The 24,629-nt window shown below is 42.0% G+C and overlaps 1 protein-coding gene across 3 annotated transcripts in view; it reads right to left on the bottom strand.

The window, feature by feature from the left end:
- Positions 1–24,629, bottom strand: part of CADPS2 (calcium dependent secretion activator 2) — a 1,413,577-nt gene that overhangs the window by 216,663 nt on the left and 1,172,285 nt on the right. For all 3 annotated transcript variants that reach the window (XM_053716670.1, XM_053716668.1, XM_053716669.1), the window contains one exon: positions 13,592–13,624. In XM_053716670.1, coding sequence (XP_053572645.1) covers positions 13,592–13,624 — 33 coding nt within the window. The remainder of the gene's footprint in view (positions 1–13,591; positions 13,625–24,629) is intronic.

Genomic DNA, 24,629 nt, shown 5'->3' with positions numbered 1-24,629 from the left:
GAAGGAACAACAATCTCTTGATTAATATTCTTATCTGAAACAACATTAGGAAGAAAACCTAAAGCAGTACGTAATACTACCTTATCCGAATGAAAAATAAGAAAAGGAGCTTGACACTGCAATGCTGAGAGCTTCGAAACTCTTTGAGCCGAAGAGATAGCAACCAAAAACAAAACCTTCCAGGTTAACAACTTAATATCCAAAGAATGCATAGGCTCAAACTGAGCATGTTGAAGAACTCAAACTAAATTAAGACTCCAAGGAGGAGACAAAAACTTAACCATAGGCCGATTCTACCCAAAGCCTGACAAAGACACTGAACGTCTGGTACATCCACTAGACGTTTATGTAACAGAACAGATAAAGCAGAAATTTGAACATTCAGGGTAATAGCAGAGAAACCTTTCTCCAGACCCTCCTGGAGAAAAGACAAAATCCTAGGAATCCTGACTCTAATCCAAGAGTAACCCTTAGATTCACACCAATACAGATATTTATGCCATATCTTGTAATAAATCTTTTACGCGACTGATTCATAGTCTCAATAACTGACTCAGAAAAACCACGCTTAGATAGAATCAAGCATTTAATCTCCAAGCAGTCAGCTTCAGAGAAATGAGATTTGGATGAAGGAAGGGACCCTGAAGCAGAAGGTCCTTCCTCAACGGAAGACTCCAAGGTGGAAAGGATGACATCTCCACCAGATCTGCATACCAAATCCTGTGAGGCCACGCCGGTGCAATGAGAATTACCGACGCCCTTTCCTGTCGGATCCAAGCAATAACTCGAGGAAGAAGGGCAAACAGAGGAAACACGTATGCCAGACTGAACTTCCAAGGAACTGCTAGAGCATCTATTAGAATCGCTTGAAGATCCCTTGTCCTTGAACCGTACTTCGGAAGCTTGGCATTGTGACGAGATGCCATAAGATCCAACTCCGGGTTGACCCCACTTGAGAATCAAACTGGAAAACATCTCCAGAAGGAGCTCTTACTCCCCTGGATGAAAAGACTGTCTGCTCAGAAAATCCACTTCCCAATTGTCCACCCCTGGAATGTGAATCGCAGACAGACAACAATTGTGAGGCTCTGCCCACTGAATAATCATGGCTACCTCCTTCATCGCCAAGGAACTCAGAGTTCCTCCCTGATGATTGATGTAAGCCACGGACGTTATATTGTCCGACAGAAATCTGATAAACTGGGTTGAAGCCAACTGAGCATTGAATATTGCCTCAGCTCTAAGATATTTATAGGAAGAACCGATTACTCCACAAACCCTGAGCCTTCAACAAATCCCAGACAGCTCCCCAACCCAGCAGACTGGCATCCATGGTCACAATCACCCAGAAAGGCCTGCGAAAACAGGTTCCGTGGGAGAGAAGATCCTGAGACAACCACCACGGAAGAGAATCTCTTGCAGCCTGATCTATAACAATCTTTGGAGATAGATCCATATAATCTCTGTTCCACTGTCTCAGCAAGCGTAACTACAGAGGTCTGAGATGGAATCGAGCAAACGGAATGATGTCCATGACTGAGACCATTAGACCAATAACCTCCATACACTGGGCCACTGACGTCCGAGAAAAGGACTGAAGAGCCAGACATGAATTGAACATTTTTGACTTCCTTGCTTCTGTCAAAAAGAACTTAATTTCCAGAGAATCTATAATGGTTCCCAAGAATACCACTCTTGTAGCCGGAATCAAGGAATTTTTTCCTAAATTCACCTTCCAACCGTGGGAGTGCAGTAAAGACAAAAGCATCTCTGTGTGGGAGTTTGCTAGATGAAAAGATGGCGCCTGAACAAGAATGTCATCCAAATAAGGAGCTACCGCAACCCCCTGCAATCTGAGAACTGCCAACAATGCACCCAGAACCTTTGAAAACACCCTGGGAGCTGTTGCAATACCAAAAGGAAGAGTCACAAACTGAAAATGCTTGTCTAGGAAAGCAAACCTAAAAAACTTGTGATGATCCTTGTGAATGGGGATATGCAGATATGCATCCTATAGATCTACTGTAGTCAGGAATTAACCCTCCTGAACCAGAGGAAGAATTGAACGAATAGTTTCCATCTTGAATGACGGAACTCTGAGAAACTTGTTTACACACTTGAGATCCAGGATGGGTCTGAAAGTTCCCTCCTTTTTGGTAACAATAAACAGATTGGAATAAAACCCTAGTCTCTGCTCCTGAACTGGAACAGGAACGATCACTCCCATGTCGGAAAGATCCTGAACACAATTTAAGAATGCCTCTCTTTTATCTGGTCTACAGGTAACCTTGATAGATGAAACCTGCAACTGGGAGGAAGATCCTTGAACTCCAGCCTGTATCCCTGGGACACAGTATCTATCACCCAGGGATCTGGAACGTCCCGAACCCAGGTTTGAGCGAAAAAAAGACAGCCTGCCCCCACACGATCCATTCCCAGAGCAGGGGCAGATCCTTCATGCTGACTTTGAGTGTGCAGCAGGTTTCTTAGATTGCTTCCCCTTGCTCCAGGACTGATTATGTCTCCAAGAAGGCTTGGACTGATCATGTTTGGAAGAGGAGGAGGAAGACTTACCAGAGAACTTGAAAGGAACAAAAATTACTCTGACGACCCTTCTGCTTATTTCTCTTATTCTGAGGAAGAGAATGCCCTTTCCCACCAGTAATATCCAAAATAATTTCAGCCAAACCAGGCCCAAACAAAGTCTTCCCTTTGTAAGTAATAGATAAAAGCTTAGATTTGGAAGATACATCCACAGATCAGGACTTTAACCATAAAACCCCACGTGCAAAAACAGCAAAGCAAGAAAAGAATTGACCAATTTTAAAGCCTTAATTCTATCTTCAATTTCCTCCAGAGAAGACTCCTGTTGAATAGAATAAGACAACACATCAAATCAATATGCAGCCGCACTGGTAAGCGTAGCAATACACGCAGCAGGCTGCCATTGTAACACCTGGTGAACATAAATCCTCTTAAGCACAGTCTCCAACTTCTTATCCATGGGATCATTAAAAGAACAACTATCCTCAATAGGAATAGTGGTCCTCTTAGCCAAAGTGGAAATAGCTCCCTCTACCTTAGGAATTGTCTGCCAAGATTCCTTAATAGAATCCGCAATAGGAAACATCTTCCTAAAAATAGGAGAAGGAGAAAAAGGAATACTAGGCTTCTCCCATTATCGTGAAATAATCTCTGAGACACGATTTGGAACAGGAAAAACTTCCGCCACAGAAGGAACCTCAAAAACCGTATTAAGTTTACTAGCTTTCTTGGGAGTAATAATGACAGAGGAATAAGAGTCATCCAAAGTAGACAAAACCTCCCTAAGTAACAAACAGAGGTGCTCCAGCATAAATCTGAAAGAAACCACCTCCGAATCAGTGGAAGGAGTAACACTATTAGAGTCAGAGACTTCACCCTCAGACGCAACTGAAGTATCTTCTTCCTCAAACCTATGATAAGAAACATTTGACATAACTGCAACAGAGTCAGAAACCTTATACTTCCTTTTGCGCTTTCCCTGCAACGCAGGAAAAGCAGACAAAGCCTCAGATATAGCAGAGGATATGTGAGTAGCCATATCCTGCAAAGAAAACCAACCTGAGACGAGATGCAGGGCACTGCATGAGAAGAGGATTGAAATTGGGATGATTGGGGAGAAAGCTGCAGAATAGCTTGAACAGGAGACTCCTGAACAACACTCTCCTTAGAAAATGAAGGCTCTGAATCAAAAAGTCTATCCCTATACTGCAATGTTCTCTGAACAGAAAGGAATAGGTGGCTCCACATTAGCATCTAAGCATAAATTACAAGTGACTGCTTGCAAATCCTCCTTGTCCATCTTAACAAATTAAACAAAATTGATCCAAAAATAAAACATTACTGTCCCTTTAAAACATAACGAAAAATAAGAGTAAAATAAGAGCCCCAAAAGCAGCAAACCCTGAGCCCTATCAAGCACCTCTATACACTAACAAGCCCCACTGAAGTGCTAAACCAACCTCCTACCGACCGGAGTAGATACCGACTCCCAAACGATCCAGACCTCACTGCTGAAACAACCACTCCACGAAGTAACATTCAGCACTGGAGAAGCAGCAGAATAACCTCACGCTTCCGTATAACACTGAGCGGAAGAGCGCACAACACTCATGCCGAACACTACTCCGCCCATCGTGGGCGTCTCCAACCTCCCAGCCGGCATAACACCTACTAACAGTAAGAAAACCGCCGCCTGGAGAAAACACTCTGAGTGCCCTTAGGAATCTGCCTGCTCGTAGCCGAAAAACGCTCCAATCCATACACAAGACCAACAAAGAGTAAAAACTCCCTCTCAGCAGCCATTCAGCACCCGACAAGAATAAAAAACTCCCCAAAACCATCTCAGCTGCATCCAACTCCTCACAGTGCCCCACAATACTGCCATGAGTAATAAAACCTGAACCTGAACACAGTCACGAATATATTAACCCCCTAAGTGCCAGCCTTTCTAAACAAAAACAGCACTTACCTTAATAATAATCTGCCCGGCAGCACGGCAGCTCACATAGTTTGAAAGGTAACATTCCTTACATGGACCTGTGGACAAGCAAAAAACAAAAGACTGAATAATCCATACTCAGACTTTTCAAAAGAAGGGCAGCACAAACTATATGGGAGGCGCAGAGGGGATTATACCCCCCAAGTTCCCAAATGTTTAAAAGCCACCATTGCCCTACTGAAGAGACTGACATGGACTACGGCTAAACCCCCCCCCCCAAAAAAAACCAGAGCAAACTTGCTCTGCTTTAAAATAACAAACTCTTGATTGAAGAATCAGACACCTTACTTTACCCCTCCTTGCAACTGATACAAGCAAAAAGAATGACTGGGGGTTGTGGGTAAGGGGAGTGGTATTTAACTGCTTTGCTGTGGTGCTCTTTGCCTCCTCCTGCTAATCAGGAGTGATATTCCCAATAGTAATTATGATGATCCGTGGACTCACCGTGTCATTAGAAAGAAATACTGTACCCCTGTTGGTCACTATTTCACCCAACCTGGCCACTCCATCCAAAACCTAAAAAATCAAGATTCTCAGAGGCAACTTCAAAAACACCATGGAAAGAAAAACCTTTGAAATGAAAATGATAATGAACTTCAACTTGCTAAATTCTGGACTAAATGTGGACTCTGGTTTCTTAACCCATTATCAAATTTTTTTTTGTAATGTACTTTCATATACTGTAGTCAATTTCATTGTATATTTCACACTCTCTATGCATAGGTACGCAGGTAAGCCTATGTCCACAATTTTGTCATTATTATTATTCCCCTTTTTTTTCTTTTTTTCCTTTCTCCCTTTTTGACTATCTTATATTCCCCTGTATACCTAATTTCCCATCTTTATTAATGTTGATTCTATGTTGATATATAACTTTATGTCAGTATATGCTGGTGTATAACCATATATTTCCCCTGCCTGTTATCTTGTACTGACACTATCTGCCTGTCTCCTAAACCCCCATCATGATTTTTACGACACCCCCTTCTCCCCCTGCATTCAGACCTCTGTAACACTTTCTGTCTTTTTAGCCTGTGTTTTAAGATATAATCTGTAAATTCCATCAAACTGGTCAGTATTGCTTCAGGCTTGAAAAAGGAAGGCATTCTTCTGAAAGCTTGTCATCTTATAAATGTATAGTTAGTCCAATAAAAAAGTATCATTGCTCAATGCAATACTCTTGTTATTTTGATATCTAAATCTCTGGACTAACACGGCTACTCCAATCAACGTATACGCAAGGACGAAACTACAGGGGGTGCAGAGGTCGCAATTGCGACTGGGCCCCCAAGGGTGGGGGTCCAGCTTCAAAAAAAAAAAAAAAAAGAAGTTGACCTGCCACTGCCTGCACTAATATCATGCGAGTGTGACATGATGCTTGACTAGTGTTTCTGACTACAGGGGTTAGTCTTTCTGTTTTACCCATTGGTGTTTATGTGTTTGTATGTGTGTATGTATGTATGTGACTGTGTGTGTATTTATGCATGTATGTGTGTGTATGTTTGTGGAACCAGCAAATTACAAGCCTTGTTACTACAGCATGGGGGGAGCGGGTAAACAGTGTCACTATACAGTACCACTATATACAGTACGGGGGGGGCTGGACTATGTCACAGACTACTATGGTCACTTTATAAAGTACTGGGGCGGGTAGGGTCAGGTCAGCCATCTCACCGGCAGATTACAGACTGTGTCACTGACTCACTATATACAGTACTGGTGGGTTAACAGTGTCACTATATACAGTAATAGGGGGTCAGACCATCTCACAAACTGTGGGCACAGGGCTCCTCCTTTTGCAGACATGTGATCTGATTCACATTTTTTTTTCTGTGTTAAATGTAAAAAAAAAAAGAAGAAAAACAAGATATGTATCAAATACATTTTTTCTGGGGTGGGGGTACAGGGGCCCTTCTTAGATTCTTGCAACTGGGCCCTGTGGTTTCTAGTTACGCCTCTGTACATATATATATATATATATATATATATATATATATATATATATATATATATATATATATATATATATGAAACTAATCAATCATTGCTATGATGATGTTTTTGTTATACACAACGTTGTGTCTTCATACAGTGCATATAAGAACATACTTGGATGATAATTGTAGATTCTGAGCAGTAATCTGAGTCACCAAGTAGAGGGCAGTTCAGGTGTGTACTGTGGTAAGTTACTTTAGGGAACAGGGTTGCTACTTGTGGCACATAGAGGGTTTGACTTATTTGCATATACATATATTTTAACTGAATTAGATGCTGAGATAGCTTTTTAAATAATATGGAAGAACACAGAATGAAGGGTATTTAATTACCTATTTGCCACATACACATGCTGATAAAACCATGCAGTCCCTAAATCTTGTTACCTTAGCACAAAATTTATGCTTACCTGATAAATTTCTCTCTCTTGTGGTGTATCCAGTCCACGGATCATCCATTACTTGTGGGATATTCTCCTTCCCAACAGGAAATTGCAAGAGGACACCCACAGCAGAGCTGTCTATATAGCTCCTCCCCTAACTGCCACTCCCAGTCATTCGACCGAAGACAAGCAAGAAAAAAGGAGAAACTATAGGGTGCAGTGGTGACTGTAGTTTAAAAATAAAAAACACCTGCCTTAAAGTGACAGGGCGGGCCGTGGACTGGATACACCACAAGAGAAAGAAATTTATCAGGTAAGCATAAATTTTGTTTTCTCTTGTAAGGTGTATCCAGTCCGCGGGTTCATCCATTACTTGTGGGATACCAATACCAAAGCTTTAGGACACGGATGAAGGGAGGGACAAGGCAGGAACTTAAATGGAAGGCACCACTGCCTGCAAGACCTTTCTCCCAAAAATAGCCTCCGAGGAAGCAAAAGTATCAAATTTGTAGAATTTAGAAAAAGTATGAAGCGAAGACCAAGTCGCCGCCTTACAAATCTGTTCAACAGAGGCCTCATTTTTAAAAGCCCATGTGGAAGCTACCGCTCTAGTGGAATGAGCTGTAATTCTTTTAGGAGGCTGCTGGCCAGCAGTCTCATAAGCTAAACGGATTATGCTTCTCAGCCAAAAAAAAAGAGAAGATGCCGAAGTCTTTTGGCCTCTCCTCTGTCCAGAGTAGACAACAAACAATGCAGATGTTTGACGAAAATCCTTAGTAGCTTGTAAATAAAACTTTAAAGCACAAACCACGTCAAGATTGTGTAGACGTTCCTTCTTTGAAGAAGGATTAGGACACAGTGACGGAACAACAATCTCCTGATTGATATTCTTATTAGATACCACCTTAGGAAGAAACCCAGGTTTGGGGAATCACACTGTGAGGCAGATAACTCTGAAACTCTTCGAGCCAAAGAGATAGCTACCAAAAACAGAACTTTCCAAGATAAAAGCTTGATATCTATGGAATGCAGAAATCTGTCCCTTTAAGGAACTAGCTGACAATCCCTTTTCCAATCCTTCTTGGAGAAATAATAATATCCTAGGAATCCTGACCTTACTCCATGAGTAACCCTTGGATTCACACCAATGAAGATATTTACACCATATCTTATGAAAGATTTTCCTGGTGACAGGCTTTCGAGCCTGAATTAAGGTATCAATGACCGACTCGGAGAAACCACGTTTTGATAAAATCAAGCGTTCAATCTCCAAGCAGTCAGCCACAGAGAAATTAGATTTGGATGTTTGAATGGACCTTGGAGTAGAAGGTCCTGCCTCAACGGCAGAGTCCATGGTGGAAAGGATGATATGTCCACCAGATCTGCATACCAAGTACTGCGTGGCCAAGCAGGTGCTATCAAAATCACTGAAGCCCTCTCCTGCTTGATCTTGGCAATCAGACGAGGGAGGAGAGGAAATGGTGGGAACACATAAGCCAGGCTGAAGGACCAGGGCACTGCTAGAGCATCTATCAGCGCTGCCTGGGGATCCCTTGACCTGGACCCTTATCAAGGAAGCTTGGCGTTCTGAAGAGACGCCATCAGATCCAGTTCTGGTTTGCCCCATAGATGAATCAGCTGGGCAAATACCTCCGGATGGAGCTCACATTCCCCCGGATGAAAAGTCTGCCGACTTAGAAAATCCGCCTCCCAGTTCTATACTCCTGGGATATGGATAGCTGAGAGATGGCAAGAGTGAACCTCTGCCCATAGAATTATCTTTGAAACCTCCAACATTGCCAGGGGGCTTCTTGTTCCCCCCTGATGGTTGATATAGGCTACAGTCGTGATATTGTCCGACTGAAATCTGATGAACCTGACCGCAGCTAGTTGAGGCCAAGCCTGAAGAGCATTGAATATCGCTCTCAGTTCCAGAATGTTTATAGGAAGGAGGGCTTCCTCCTGAGTCCATGAACCCTGAGCCTTCAGGGAGATCCAGACTGCGCCCCAGCCCAGAAGGCTGGCATCTGTCGTCACTATAGTCCACTCTGGCCTGCGGAAACTCATTCCCCTGGACAGATGGACCCGAGATAACCACCAGAGAAGAGAATCCCTGGTCTCTTGATCCAGATTTAGCTGAGGGGACAAATCTGTGTAGTCCCCATTCCACTGATTGAGCATGCAAAGTTGCAGTGGTCTGAGATGTAGGCGGGCAAACCAAACTATGTCCATTGCCGCTACCATTAAGCCGATTACTTCCATACACTGAGCCACTGACGGCCGAGAAGTGGAATGAAGAGCACGGCAGGAAGTTAGAAGCTTTGATAACCTGACCTCTGTCAGAAAAATTTTCATTTCTACTGAATCTATCAGTGTTCCTAGGAAGGAAACTCTTGTGAGAGGGGAGAGAGAACTCTTTTCTTCGTTCACCTTCCACCAGTGAGACCTCAGAAAGGCCAGAACAATGTCCGTATGGGACTTGGCGATTTGAAAAGTCGACGCCTGTATCAGAATGTCATCTAGGTAAGGAGCCACCGCTATGCCCCATGGCCTTAGAACCGCCAGTAGGGACCCTAGAACCTTCGTAAAGATTCTTGGTGCCGTGGCTAACCCGAAGGGAAGAGCCACAAACTGGTAATGCCTGTCTAAGAAGGTGAACCTGAGGAACTGATGATGATCTCTGTGAATTGGAATGTGGAGATAAGCATCCTTTAAGTCCACAGTAGTCATATATTGACCCTCCTGGATCATAGGGAGGATGGTTCAGATAGTCTCCATCTTGAAGGATGGGACCCTGAGAAATTTGTTTAGGATCTTGAGATCCAAGATTGGTCTGAAAGTTCCCTCTTTTTTGGGAACTATAAACAGATTTGAATAGAAGCCCTGCCCCTGTTCCTCCCTTGGAACTGGGTGGATACTCCCATAACCAGTAGGTCTTGAACACAACGTAAGAATGCCTCTCTCTTTAACTGGTTTACAAATAATTGTGAGAGATATGAAGCTTTGAAGTCCAGAAGATATCCCTGGGAAACAATCTCTAATACCCAGGGGTCCTGCACATCTCTTGCCCAAGCCTGGGCGAAGAGAGAAAGTCTGCCCCCACTAGATCCGGTCCCGGATTGGGGGCTACTCCTTCATGCTGTCTTAGAGGCAGCCACAGTTTCTTGGCCTGCTTTCCCTTGTTCCAAGCCAGGTTAGGTCTCCAGACTGGTTTGGGCTGGGCGAAATTTCCCTCTTGTTTTGCATTAGAGGAAACTGAAGCTGCGCCACTCTTGAAGTTTCGGAAGCAACGAAAATTATTTTGTTTGGTCCTTAACTTATTGGACCTATCCTGAGGAAGGGCGTGACCTTTACCACCAGTAATATCAGAAATGATCTCCTTCAGACCGGGCCCGAATAGGGTCTGTCCCTTGAAGGGGATGTTAAGAAGCTTAGACTTTGAAGTAACGTCTGCTGACCAGGACTTAAGCCATAGAGCCCTATGTGCCAAAATGGCAAAACCTGAATTCTTAGCTGTTAGCTTGGCTAAATGAAAAATGGCGTCAGAAATAAAGGAGTTAGCTAACTTAAGAGCTTTAATCCTGTCTAGAATATCATCTAATGGGGTCTCCACCTGTAGAGCCTCCTCAAGAGACTCAAACCAAAAAGCCACTGCAGCAGTAACTGGGGCAATGCATGCAAGAGGCTGGAGAATAAAACCTTGATGTAAAAAATGTTTCTTAAGGAGACCCTCCAATTTTTTATCCATAGGATCTAGGAAAGCACAACTGTCCTCAACGGGGATAGTTGTACGCTTAGCTAGGGTAGAGACTGCTCCCTCCACCTTAGGGACCGTCTGCCACGAGTCCCGTATGGTGGCATCTATGGGAAACATCTTTTTGAAAGCAGGGGGGGAGAGAACGGCACATCTATCCCATTCCTTAGTAATAATTTCCGAAAACCTCTTAGGGACTGGAAAAACATTAGTGTAAACAGGCACTGCAAAGTATTTGTCCATTTTACACAATTTCTCTGGAACCACAATGGGGTCACAGTCATCCAGAGTCGCTAAAACCTCCCTAAGCAATAAGCGGAGGTGTTCAAGCTTGAATTTAAACGCTGTCACCTCAGAATCAGACTGAAGTAACGCCTTCCCTGAGTCTGAAATGTCACCCACAGATAGAAGCTCACCTGCTTCGGCTTCTGAGTATTGTGAGGGTATATCGGACACAGGCAATAAAGCATCAGAAAGCTCTGTATTAGTTCTAGCCCCAGAGCTGTCTCGCTTTCCTTGTAGCCCTGGCAGTTTGGAGAATACCTCTGCGAGGGTAGCATTCATAACTGCCGCCATGTCCTGTAAGGTAAAATAATTAGACGCGCTAGATGTACTTGGCGTCACTTGAGCGGGAGGTATAGGTTCTGACACATGGGGAGAGTTAGATGGCATAATCTCCCTCTTTTAAGTCAGAGAATCCCCTGGAGATAAATCTTTAAGCGCCATAATATGGTCTTTATAGTTTATAGAAATTTCAGTACATTTGGTACACATTCTAAGAGGGGGTTCCACAATGGCTTCCAAACATATTGAACAAGGAGTTTCCTCTATGTCAGACATGTTTAACAGACTAGTAATAAGACAAGCAAGCTTGGAAAACACTTTAATAAAGGTGAAACAGCAATTAAACAAAAACGTTACTGTGCCTTTAAGAGAAAAAAACTAGCACTTAAACTGCAAAACAGTGAAAAAATACAGTAAAATCTTTGAAATTTTTACAGTGTGAGTAAGGGACTAAGGCAACATTGCACCCACTTGCAAATGGATGATTAACCCCTTAGGCCCCAAACCGGATTGAAAAACGTTAAAAAACGTTAAAAGTCAATTGAGCACCATGCCACAGCTCTGCTGAGGCTCCTACCTGCCCTTAAATACGATTTTGTGCAGAAATAACCCCTTTGAAATGGTTCTCAGATGCCAGAGGACTCTTCTAGGGAAGCTGGATGTCTCAGTCTGAATTAAAACTGCACAGTTAGAGTGCTAAAATAGGCCCCTCCCTCCATGTACTGGATGTCAGAGGGGCCTTAAGAAAGTATTCCTAGGAGTATCTAACTAGCCATGTGGAAACTAGGCCCCAAATAAAGACTTATCTCCCTCAGAGAAAAAACGTCCTATTTTATGAAATCATGTAACGTTTTGTCACTAAGCAATATGAATATTAACATGAATATTACACTGTTATGTAAGCATGATCCCAGTCGCTGTTAAATCACTGCATCAGGCTTACCTCAAATACACAAGGCTCTGTCAGCATTTTCTAGAACTTATTCATCTCTCTAGAACTAAAAATACTGAACATACCTCAAAGCAGGTAATCTGCAGACCGTTCCCCCAACTGAAGTTTTCCCATATTCATCAGTTATGTGTGAGAACAGCAATGGACCTTAGTTACAAACCGCTAAGATCATCAAACCTCCAGGCAGAATTCTTCTTCTAATTTCTGCCTGAGAGTAAAACAGTACAACGCCGGTACCGTTTAAAAATATCAAACTCTTGATTGAAGGTAAAACTACACTAAGTCACCAAATATTTCTTGATACTTCCTTTCTTGTCGAGAGTTGCAAGAGAATGACTGGGAGTGGCAGTTAGGGGAGGAGCTATATAGACAGCTCTGCTGTGGGTGTCCTCTTGCAACTTCCTGTTGGGAAGGAGAATATCCCACAAGTAATGGATGACAGCGTGGACTGGATACACCTTACAAGAGAAAAGGCAAAGCAAACCATATGATTAGCTCATGAAATAAAATACTTATAGTGTTGTATTTAAACAATACATTTAATTTGTTTTTTTAGTCACAGAACCAATATTTGTATTCTGGTAGATGTTACCACCCTGGCTTCAAATGTTGCACTTTTATATAGGGTTATCAGCAGGCCAGTGTTTTATTGGTATTTCTAGGGGGCAATCTATTTGGAAAAGCAAACATTTTTGAACAAAGTAACATCTGAAAACCCTAGATCATGGGACATCTAGGCAAATCTATAGTTATTTATATTTGTATCTTTACAAATATACATAGTTGAATTCTACTTCATCATGGCATAAAGTAGGGCCTAGATCACAGGTGGAACACACAAATATTAATTATTTTTCACGATAGTCTAGGGCGACCAAACATCTGCATGTTGGATAAATCCCTCAAATATTAGACTCCTATGAGTATTGCTGCACCTTCAAAAACGAATACCAAGAGAATGAAGCACATTGGAAAATAGAGGTAAATTAAAAAGCTGTTTAAAAATATATTCTCTATCTGAATCATGAAATAAATGTTCCTTTAAGATGCTTTGGTTAAAATGTTTAACGGTCCACTTGTAATACCAGATTAAGCCTAATTCTTAGTACAAAACCGTAGTACCCTGCTCTAGCGATTGAGCTTCACTTGTAATCCAGCCTTACATTTGGTTCCAAGATTCATCCTTTCTGAAGATGATCTTGCACCATAAAAAAGCTCAAGATGATGGGACAAGACAAATTATTATTTATTTATTTTTTTAGCTATAGAAATTATTTGCAGGCATAAAACATAATTACTATCACAACTGTTTTCATAACCAACATCATAATAATAATAAAAATATAGAATTGATACATAAGATTAAAACTGTAAAAACATAAAAGCAGGAATAAAACTTACTGGTACTTCCACATATTTTGAAGCAGCTTTAACCTAAAAAATAAATGAATAGTAAAAAAAATTAGCATGGTGAATATTTAACCTCTGTATATACTTTATATGTTTTTAAATTGTGAAATATCCTAATTACACCACCCCTTTAATCAAAGCAAACACAGTAGCAATATATTCTAATTGTTTACGTGACCAAGTCCCATAAGTTAATGTATAGATAACAAGATGCAAAAAAAACAGTAAATTTCCCCCTTTTGAGGTTATGCCCCCTGAAGGTAACTCAGAGTAGCAGTAATAACTATAACTGGCCATAGCAAAGGAGATGCATATACTCAAGAGGCTAAATTAAATAATTACACACTTTTAAAGCTTTTTTTTCTTGTATTCATATTTTTTTTGCAATTATGTGTTTAAATTGCTCATATTATGGATATTAATAATAAATAATACCTGTTATCAGTGCCGCAAGTCGATTAAGTTTGAGGTTGTGCGCTATTCAAGTATCTAATTATTATATATCATAACATATCATTTCACTTTAACTCCCTGTCTGCCCAATTTACTGACAATTCATTGAAGCTAGCTCTAGCATAAACTGATATTGCTGCATCATTGAAGAGCTGTCAGTCATTGAGTTATACCATTACTTTAGAGGAATGCGCTGTAGTTTTTCCCCACAGTCAGCAGGTCCAAAAATAAACGTGTATTTATCTGTTACTAGTCCACAAACAACTGCAAAACCCACCCCTTCAAATGTAACACTAAAAAGCTCCCCTTCTCTCTCTAATAAATCTGTATCTCCCAGCACCTTTTTATGCATCTCTCTTTCTTCCTGGCTGGATGGATAGAAGATATTTCTGTTTTAGTAGTATCAATTGCACCTTCAGGAGAGGACCGGCAACCTTTGGCAAAAGGGGTAAGTACATCTAATGGCCCAGGTTCACTTGAAATGCTTTTAAAAAATAGAGCAAGTGTAATAGATATATAAACATAAAGCAATGTTGTTAAAAATAGGATTTTAACCCTTTAAGGACACAGCTTTTAGTTTGCGCAATTGTTTTATGACGGAAAAATTCCGTCATATGTCCTTAAGAGGTTAATGAGTATTATATCTAAATAACTCTGATCTATTACAAGTATTTCAAGGAACAGTAACAACTTTGAAACTGTGTCAATGCTAAACATGACAGTAAATTCAAACTGAAACTTTCATGATTCAGAGCAAGCAATTGTAAACAACTTTTCAATTTACTTCTAGTATCTAACTTGCTTTATTCACTTGAAATCCTTTGTTAAAAAGCATACCAAGGTAGGCTCAGGAGTACAATGCACTACTGGGAGCTAGCTGCGGATTGGTGGCTGCACATATATTCCTCCTGGACGACTTAAATTGCAGCAGACGACTTAGAAATCTTCCTATTTTTAACATTGATATGACTACTAACTTTTTCCTTGTGGGTTAGTAGTTTTAACCCCTGACTAGTAAACCATATAGATATTTTTCCACCCCTGTATATATTTTTATCTATCTATCTATCTATCTATCTATCTATCTATCATCTATCTATCCATCTATCTATCTATCCATCCATTTATCCAAAAAATCGCACACTCTCTGGATTTAAACACAGCAAAGGTTTATTCAGTTTACACCCCTTCCTCAGACAACCAGATTAAAGCAAGTGACTATGAATTTAAACATAAGCAAAACCCCGCCCCTTGGTGGACATCCAATAATCAATCAAACCAAATTAGATGCATCTGTATACACAACATATAAGCAAAGCATAAGTTCTACAAAATTTACCATCATATAATAAATATCTGTGCGCATCATCAAAAAATATTAAATGATATCATAATCTCCTGTAAAATAATGCAGGTAGCTGGTTATTTTTAAGGGGGCTTTTGTTTAGTCAGATAGGCCACAGTGGATATTTTTGCTTATGCATTATTTGTGTTTAATTATCTTGTCTTTATCTTGTTTAAAAACTCCTGTCATGTGAGTATGTTACCTCTCTGCATGTAACATTGGGCCAGGCAACTATCTGCCAGGCCAGTGCACATGAATCTAGTCTAGGTCAAACAGAGTGTATGCTATTTTGCTGACAGGTGGTTCAAATGGAAACTAACTTGTTGAATTGTTCCTCATTCTTGTAAACTGTAACAAGTATAGGAAAACAGATGTATTAGCATAGGTATTTTGCCCAGCAGCCAGATGAAGGGATCTTTAAGTAGAATATTTTCTGGTGGATCCATGTTGATTACGTACTCTGTTAAAACTGAATGTTGGACTGCCCAGCTTCAGAATTTGCTGTCTGCACAATTCTCCCATGTTGATCAACTTGGTACGTGATCAATAAACAAAGTCTCAACAAAGAACCTGTGTATTCCTTGACTGTGGATATTTGTATCAGGGAAAACAACGACACTCCTGTGATATAATAGTGCTATTATAAGTTGATCATAGAGCATACTACATAGTTTTATGAGGTGGAAATGAATACATCTACCACATCTCATACTACAATGGTTATAGCGGTTATAATGTTTACCAGTTTCTTAGACAACCTCATATGTCTAGTGATGCAGTGTGGTGTGAGTAACATTGCCTAATTACATATCTTATCTTTGAATATTTCTGGTATATAAGATGTCTCACGTAACAAGAGCTTCCCTTCTCTTCTGTCTGCCTGTAAGGGAAGTCTGGCTAGCAGCAACAAAATTGAACCACCAATAGGATTTCAGTATCTCTAATCCTATTGGCTGATTTGAAAACATCAGCCAGTAGGAATGCAAGGTACCCCAAATATAAAACGGGTACCTTGCATTCAAACTTCAGTGTGCGGAGACTATCGCATGAAGAGGATCCTCCTTGCTGGATGTCTCTGCGGCTACCGGTCTTGCTCCGCAGCCACCTCCGCTCCATGCTGCCTTCTCTCTGGATGAAGATACAAGAGGTCACCGCACTGGATGAAAATGTCGCCACCTGGAAGAGACCGTCTCCGCCGGACTTCAGGAACTTTGAATGCCTATTTGAGGGTTAGACTTAGGCTTTATTTTTATTGGGTGTTTGTTTGTTTTTTAGATTAGGGATTTTTTTATTTTAAAGGGCGGAAAAAGATCTGATTGCCCTTTAAGGGCAATGCCCCTTTAGGGGCAATGGGTAACTTAGGTTTTTTTAGTGTTAGGTTTTTTATTTTATCGTGTTTGGGGGGTTTACTGTTAGGGGTTAATTTGTATTTTTGAGGTAAAAGAGCTGATCACTTTAGGGGGATGCCCTACAAAAGGCCCTTTTAAGGACTATTGGTAGTTTAGTCTTAGATTAGGATGTGTTTTTTTTTAGGGGTTAATAGTTTAAATAGGTACTTTGCAATGGGGGGGATGGTGGTTTAGAGGTTAACACATTTTATTGTTAGTTGCATTGTGGGGTGATGGCGGTTTAGGGGTTAATAACTTTAATCAATACTTTGCGATATGGGGGTTGGCAGATTAGGGGTTAATACATTTATTAGTTATTGTGGTGGGGGCATGGCGGTTGAGAGGTAGATATTGCGCATTGGTTAGGTGTTTGCTAGGTGTTAGGTGTTAGGTGTTTGCGCCACACTTGTATGCAGCACCATATATGTGATTGAGAAAGTTTAGTGTAAGGTCGGGTTACCTGTCAGGGTGCCAGGAATCAGACTGAGACGAGAAGTGCAAAAATAATCACACCTTTATTAATAGCAAAAAATAATAAAAAGTCCACAAGTCAAATAACAAGCCAGGAATCAAAACCAGAGCTGGTAGTCAGACAAGCCGAGTCAGGAGCCAAAGTGAATAGTCAGAATAGCCGGAATCAGGAACAAGGAAAACAGCAGAGTCAGGAACAAACCAGGGATCAGGAACCAGGAAGGACGTCAGGCAGCCAGGTAATACACAGGAACTCTCACAAACAGGTCTGAGACAACGCAAAGGCAAAGCATACTGACCAGAGGCCCTTTAAATAATAAGTGATGACATCACAATTCTTAGACTGCATCCTGTCTCACATGGATGATGCACACCAGTCTGGCCATAAAAGGAAGTGCAGGAATTGAGCAGCATCCCCCACAATGCACCATAGTGAGGAAGAGAGGTGAGTAAAATGGCTGCCAGCAGCAAATGGCAAACACAACAGGGAAAAAACCCTGACAGTACCCTCCCCTCAACGACCCCTCCCCCGCGGGAGGACAAAAGGCTTATTGGGGCACGGAGGAGGGTGGGAGCATGAACATCAGAGGAGGGAACCCAAGAACGCTCCTCCGGACCGTAGCCTCTCCAGTGAACCAAATACTGTACACAGCCCCTGGACATACGAGAGTCAATAATGCTGCTGACCTCATACTCCTCATGGTTGTCAACAAGGATAGGATGGGGACGAGGCAACACAGTGGTAAACCGATTACAAACCAATGGTTTCAAGAGGGAGACATGAAAAACATTGGAGATGCGCATAGCAGGAGATAGGTCAAGAGCGTAGGCCACAGGATAAACCCGTCTGAGTATTCGAAAAGGACCAACAAAACGGGGAGCCAATTTATTGGAAGGCACACAAAGGTTCAAGTTGCGGGAGGACAGCCAAACGCTCTCACCAACCTGGTAGGAAGGTGCGGGCAGATGCCTACGATCAGCCTGGAACTTTTGGCGCTGCATAGAACAATGAAGGCAATCCTGAATCTGCACCCACGTGGAACGGAGTTGCCGGAGATGCTCCTCCAAAGCCAGAATACCTTGAGACATGAATGAATCCGGCAGCAAGGATGGTTGAAACCCATAATTCACCATTAACTGGGATATCTTGGAGGAAGCATTAATAGCACTATTACGAGCAAACTCTGCCCAATGTAATAGTTCAGACCAATTATTGTGGTGATCTGAGACATAGCAATGGAGGAACTGTTCCAGAGCTTGATTAGACCGTTCCCATTTGATTGAGGGTGATATGCAGAGGAGAAGGAAAGCCGGATCCCCATATGAGCACAAAAGGAACGCCAAAATCTGGAGACAAACTGGCTACCCCGGTCCGACACTATCTCCTTGGGTAACCCATGTAAACGGAAGACCTCCCGGGCAAAAATTGAAGCAAGCTCCTGAGCAGTAGGCAGCTTCATCAAGGGAATGCAATGTGACATTTTAGAAAAACGGTCAACCAACATAAGGATAACAGTATTGCCATTGGAAACAGGGAGCTCAACAATGAAGTCCATGGAAAGATGTGTCCAAGGACGCTCACCATTAGCAATAGGTTGAAGAAGACCCACAGGAAGACGTCGAGGAGTCTTATTCTGTGCACAAACTGAGCAGGAGGCAATATAAGCAGCAACATCAGAACGAGGACCTGGCCACCAGAATTGTCGAGTGACAGACCAAATCATTTGGTTCTTGCCTGGGTGACCTGCGGCTTTAGGATAGTGGTAAGTGTGCAAAAGTTTAGTTGGAAAATTCTCAGGAACAAAACACTTTCCACTAGGTTTCTCAGGAGGTGCATTGGTTTGTGCAGCCAGGATCTCCTCCCCCAAGGGAGAAGTCAAATTAGTACGTATGGTAGCCAAAATATGGTCAGGAGGTATAACAGGAGTAGGTACAGACTCCTCCTTGGACAGAGGCGAAAATTGTCAAGAGAGGGAATCAGCCCTAACATTCTTACTACCAGGCAGACCACATAATTAAACTGAGACAAAAATAGCAACCATCTGGCCTGTCGGGGCGACAAACGTTTTGCTTCACATAGATAAGTTAAATTCTTGTGGTCAGTAAGAATGAGCACTGGCACGCTAGTACCCTCAAGAAGATGCCTCCATTCCTTAAGTGCCAAAATTATGGCCAGTAATTCCCTGTCGCCAATTTCATAATTGCACTCCGCTGGAGACAATTTCTTAGAGAAGAAACCACACGGATGCAAGGAACCGTCAGGCGTAGGACGTTGAGACAAGAGGGCACCTACTCCAGTCTCAGACGCATCGACCTCAAGAACGAAAGGCAGGACAGGGTTAGGATGAGCCAGAACTGGAGTGGCAGCAAAGGCAGTCTTAAGACTATCAAAGGCCTTAATGGCAGTAGGTGACCAATGGAGTGGATCATTCTCTTTACGGGTCATGTCTGTGATAGGTTTGACCAAGGAAGAAAAGTTTTTAATAAACTTTCTATAGTAATTGGCGAACCCCAAAAAATGTTGAATAGAACGAAGACCAACTGGGCGAGGCCACTGCAGAACTGCAGATAACTTGTCAGGATCCATGGAGAACCCTGCAACGGAGATAACATAACCTAGGAAGGTTACTTGAGTCTGATGGAACTCACATTTCTCAAGTTTACAAAACAGGCCGTTCTCACGTAGTCTCTGAAGAACCCGTGTAACATCAGAACGATGAGCCTCAAGTGTTGGTGAGTGTATGAGGATGTCGTCTAAGCACACCACAACACACTGTTGCAACATATCTCGTAGGACATCATTAATAAATTCCTGAAAAACAGCAGGAGCATTACATAGGCCAAAGGGCATTACAAGATACTCATAATGCCCACTCCTGGTGTTAAATGCTGTTTTCCATTCGTGGCCCTCCTTAATCCTAACGAGATTGTACGCTCCTCTCAAATCAAGTTTAGTAAAGACCGTAGCTCCCTTGAGGCGGTCTAAGAGTTCCGTAATAAGCGGAATAGGGTAAGCATTCTTAATGGTAAGACAATTAAGACCCCTATAATCGATACATGGTCTTAACTCGCCACCCTTTTTCTTCACAAAGAAGAAGCCAGCCCCTGCAGGAGAGCAGGATTTGCGGATGATCCCCCGCGACAGAGCATCGGCAACATACTCCTCCATAGCACAATTCTCTGCAACAGAGGAATGGCTCTGGGTTTCAGGTCTATGGCACAATCGTAAGACCGGTGAGGAGGCAACGTACCGGCACGCACCTTGTGAAACACGTCTAGGAACTCTTGGTACTCCTCTGGCAATTGAGAAACCGAAGAAGTGCACAAGACTTTAACTGGTTTCCGAAGACAAGTGGAAATACATTGCGGGGACCACGACAAAATTTCGGACCTGCGCCAGTCGAGGCTGGGATTGTGCTTTTGGAGCCAGGGATAACCCAGAACAATCGGAAAATGCGGAGAGTTTATCACCTGGAACTGGAGGGTTTCAAAATGGAGAGCCCCAACAGCCATGGACAACGGAGCAGTTTCGTGAGTAACGAGTGCGGGCTGAAGGGGCCTGCCATCAATGGCCTCAATAGCAAGTGGAACGGACCTAGGCAAAACAGGAATGGAGTGCTTTGATACAAAAGCACTGTCAATGAAATAGCCCGCAGCACCGGAGTCAACAAGAGCCTGGGTGACTATGGAGGAGTCCACCCAGGAAAGGACAACTGTGACCAAAGGTTTCTCCTTAAGCGGTTCCGGGGACGAGGATAAACCACCCAAGGTCTGCCCCTGACAGGACCTTAGGTGTGAGTGTTTCCCGGCCGTGTAGGACAAGACTTCAAAAGGTGGCCCTGTAAACCACAATAGAGGCAGAGCCCCTCCCTCTTCCTAAAGGCCCTCTCCGCCGCAGAGACGCGTGAATCCCAGATGCATCGGCTCAGCAGTGCCTGGTGACTCAGGACCAGGAGGCATGGGAGGAGAGGGAGGCATGGCTGGGAATGAACACGTAGCAGACAATGGAACAGGAGGCTTCAGCAAACGCTCCTTAAAAGAGGGCCTCTCTCTGAGTCTGATGTCAATTAGGATAAAAAAAAAGACACCAATGCCTCGAGATCCTCTGGTAAATCTCTGGCAGCAACTTCGTCTTTAATCACATCAGAGAGCCCATGAAAGAAGGCGGCAACAAGGGCTTCATTGTTCCAACCTACCTCTGCGGCAAGCGTACAGAACTCAATAGCATACTGAGCAACAGATCTTGTACCTTGCTGAATGGACATGAGTCGTTTAGCAGCAGAGGAGGAGCGAGCCGGAACATCAAATACCCTTCGAAAGGAGGCCACAAATTCAGGGTAATTTGAAATCACAGGTTTATTAGTCTCCCACAAGGGATTAGCCCAGGCAAGAGCTGTGTCAGAGAGTAACGAGATGAGAAATCCCACCTTAGCTCTGTCAGAGGGAAACGCCTGACGTAACATCTCAAAGTAAATGCCCACCTGGTTCAAAAACCCTCTGCACTGAATAGGATCGCCTCCATATCGCTGAGGTAGAGGTGCAGGACCGGACATGCTCCTGGTAGGCATAGGTGCATCAGCGGAAACAGGAGCAGCCATAACTTGCGGGAGACTTTGGTCCAAATGTGCAGTGCGAGTCAGCAGGGTTTGCAGGGCTAGTGCAAATTAATCCAAGCAGTTATCCTGTGCATCCATCCTGGAAATGATGGCAGGTAAAGGTGGATTATTAGCACCATCAGGATTCATGGGCTTTGCGTAATGTCAGGGTGCCAGGAATCAGACTGAGAAGAGAAGTGCAAAAATAATCACACCTTTATTAATAGCAAAAAATAATAAAAAGTCCACAAGTCAAATAACAAGCCAGGAATCAAAACCAGAGCTGGAAGTCAGACGAGCGGAGTCAGGAGCCAAAGCGAATAGTCAGACGAGCCGGAATCAGGAACAAGGAAAACAGCAGAGTCAGGAACAAGCCATGGATCAGGAACCAGGAAGGACCTCAGGCAGCCAGGTAATACACAGGAACTCTAACAAACATGTCTGAGACAATGCAAAGGCAAAGCATACTGAACAGAGACCCTTTAAATAATAAGTGATGACATCACAATTCTTAGACTGCATCCTGTCTCACATGGATGATGCACACCAGTCTGGCCATAAAAGGAAGTGCAGGAATTGAGCAGCATCCCCCACAATGCACCATAGTCAGGAAGAGAGGTGAGTAAAATGGCTGCCAGCAGCACATGGCAAACACAACAGGGAAAAAACCCTGACATTACCATAGTAACCTATTAATTTTCAAGAAATCCGGCATCGGGTGGAAGCGTTAACACAACAATAACTTACACCTACACGAAAAGGGTGACTGCACACAATGCGCTATTTTTTACAATTGAAACCTGGTTCTAAAATAGAGCTGTAAATTATTTTTAGCTGCCGGCAACTTCGGTAGCTTATGGCTCCATTTTTAACAGCTCAATGGAAACGAGCCCTAAATGTGCACTGATAAACTGTAATAAAAGAAAACCGCTAACTGGACAAAAAGTTGTGGGCGGAGCTGCTAACAAATTATAATTTAAAAGTTTTATGTTGTAATGCTTTAACACACCTGAAGTGTGTTAGTTATTTAAATGTAGATTTTCCAATACAATAATACTCACTATGTTATAAGTGAGTTTTATAATAGGAAAAGCAGATTTGTCTGATATAAGATAGTAAAACTCTTAGAGCAGATGCTTGAGTTTATACAGGGTTAGAGAGGGAGTTGTTTATCACCAATGATCACATGAGGTAGAGTTTAGTAATGATCAGACTGATTGCGGTCCTGTGAATACAGCGTCCCACGTAGCAGGGAGTGAATTCCACGAAGAAAATATATAGTTGCTTTTAGTTAGGAGTTTTTCAGGTAACGATGAGGGTCTTTGGATAAGAGCTAGAGTGGCTCAATTCCGTAAGTGGTTCAGCTACTTGTTACACTGATCTACACTAAATCTAATCAACGTTACAATTGAAATGTGATCCTTAAGTAGGGAAAGGAAATGGGAGGTAGTGAATAATTTAAAGACACAGGATGTATGACACATGTACTTCTTACAAGCTTATAGATGTGGCACCGTTGCAAGATGCTTGTCTGGTATGTAACAATAGGTAATAAAGAATAAGTATTGGGTCTAGACTGTCCCTTTAAATCAACTGCAAGATAACTGGAATACTTGCCTTGACTTTAGTGGCAATATAAATTATTTTAGAAACTGCAACACATGAATAAATATACAATAATTTAATATATATAATAAATACTAACCATACATATGTAATAAACTGCTATTTTAATGGTAAAACATAGATTAAGAAGCTTTTCTCACACAAATACTAAGTTTCAACATTATGCTAAAATATAACTATCGACTAGATTACGAGTTGTGCGTTAGGGTAAAAAAGCAGCGTTAGGAGGTCCTAACGCTTTTTTACGCCCGCTGGTATTACGAGTCTTGTAGGTATAGGGGCACTGCACACTTTTTTGGCCTTACCACAAAACAACTTTTTTCTATGGGACATCCATAGCGCCGGTATTACGAGTCTGTCCTGGTAGGCCAAAAAGTGAGCGGTACACCCTACCCCGTCAAGAGTCCTAACGCATTTAAAAGTCAGTAGTTAGGAGTTTTACACTACAACGCCGTAAAATAAAACTCATAACAAAAGTGCTAAAATGTACACTAACACCCATAAACTACCTATTAACCCCTAAACCAAGGCCCTCCCGCATTGCAAACACTATAATAAAATTATTAACCCCTAATCTGCCGCTCCGGACATCGTCACAACTATAATAAACATATTAACCCCTAAACCGCCGCACTCCCGCCTCACAAACATTAGTTAAATATTATTAACCCCTAATCTGCCATCCCTAACATCGCCGCCACCTATCTACATTTATTAACCCCTAATCTGCCGCCCCGAACGTAGCCGCCACTATACTAAATGTATTAACCACTAAACCTAAGTCTAACCCTAAACCTAACACCCCCTAACTTAAATATAATTGAAATAAATCTAAATCAAAATTAATATTATTACCTAAATAATTCCTATTTAAAACTAAATACTTACCTGTAAAATAAACCCTAAGCTATCTACAATATAACTAATAGTTACATTGTAGCTATTTTAGGGTTTATTTTTATTTTACAGGCAATTTTGTATTTATTTTAACTAGGTACAATAGTTATTAAATAGTTATTAACTATTTAATAACTACCTAGCTAAAATAAATACAAAAGTACCTGTAAAATAAAACCTAACCTAAGTTACAATAACACCTAACCTAACCCTACAATTAAATAAATTAATTAAATTAAAAACAATTACCGTAT

Source organism: Bombina bombina, chromosome 6 (genome assembly GCF_027579735.1).
Source record: "Bombina bombina isolate aBomBom1 chromosome 6, aBomBom1.pri, whole genome shotgun sequence".
In the NCBI taxonomy this organism is placed as follows: domain Eukaryota; kingdom Metazoa; phylum Chordata; class Amphibia; order Anura; family Bombinatoridae; genus Bombina; species Bombina bombina.
Note: the sequence above shows the minus strand (reverse complement) of the source record. Positions and strands in the feature narration are given on the sequence as shown.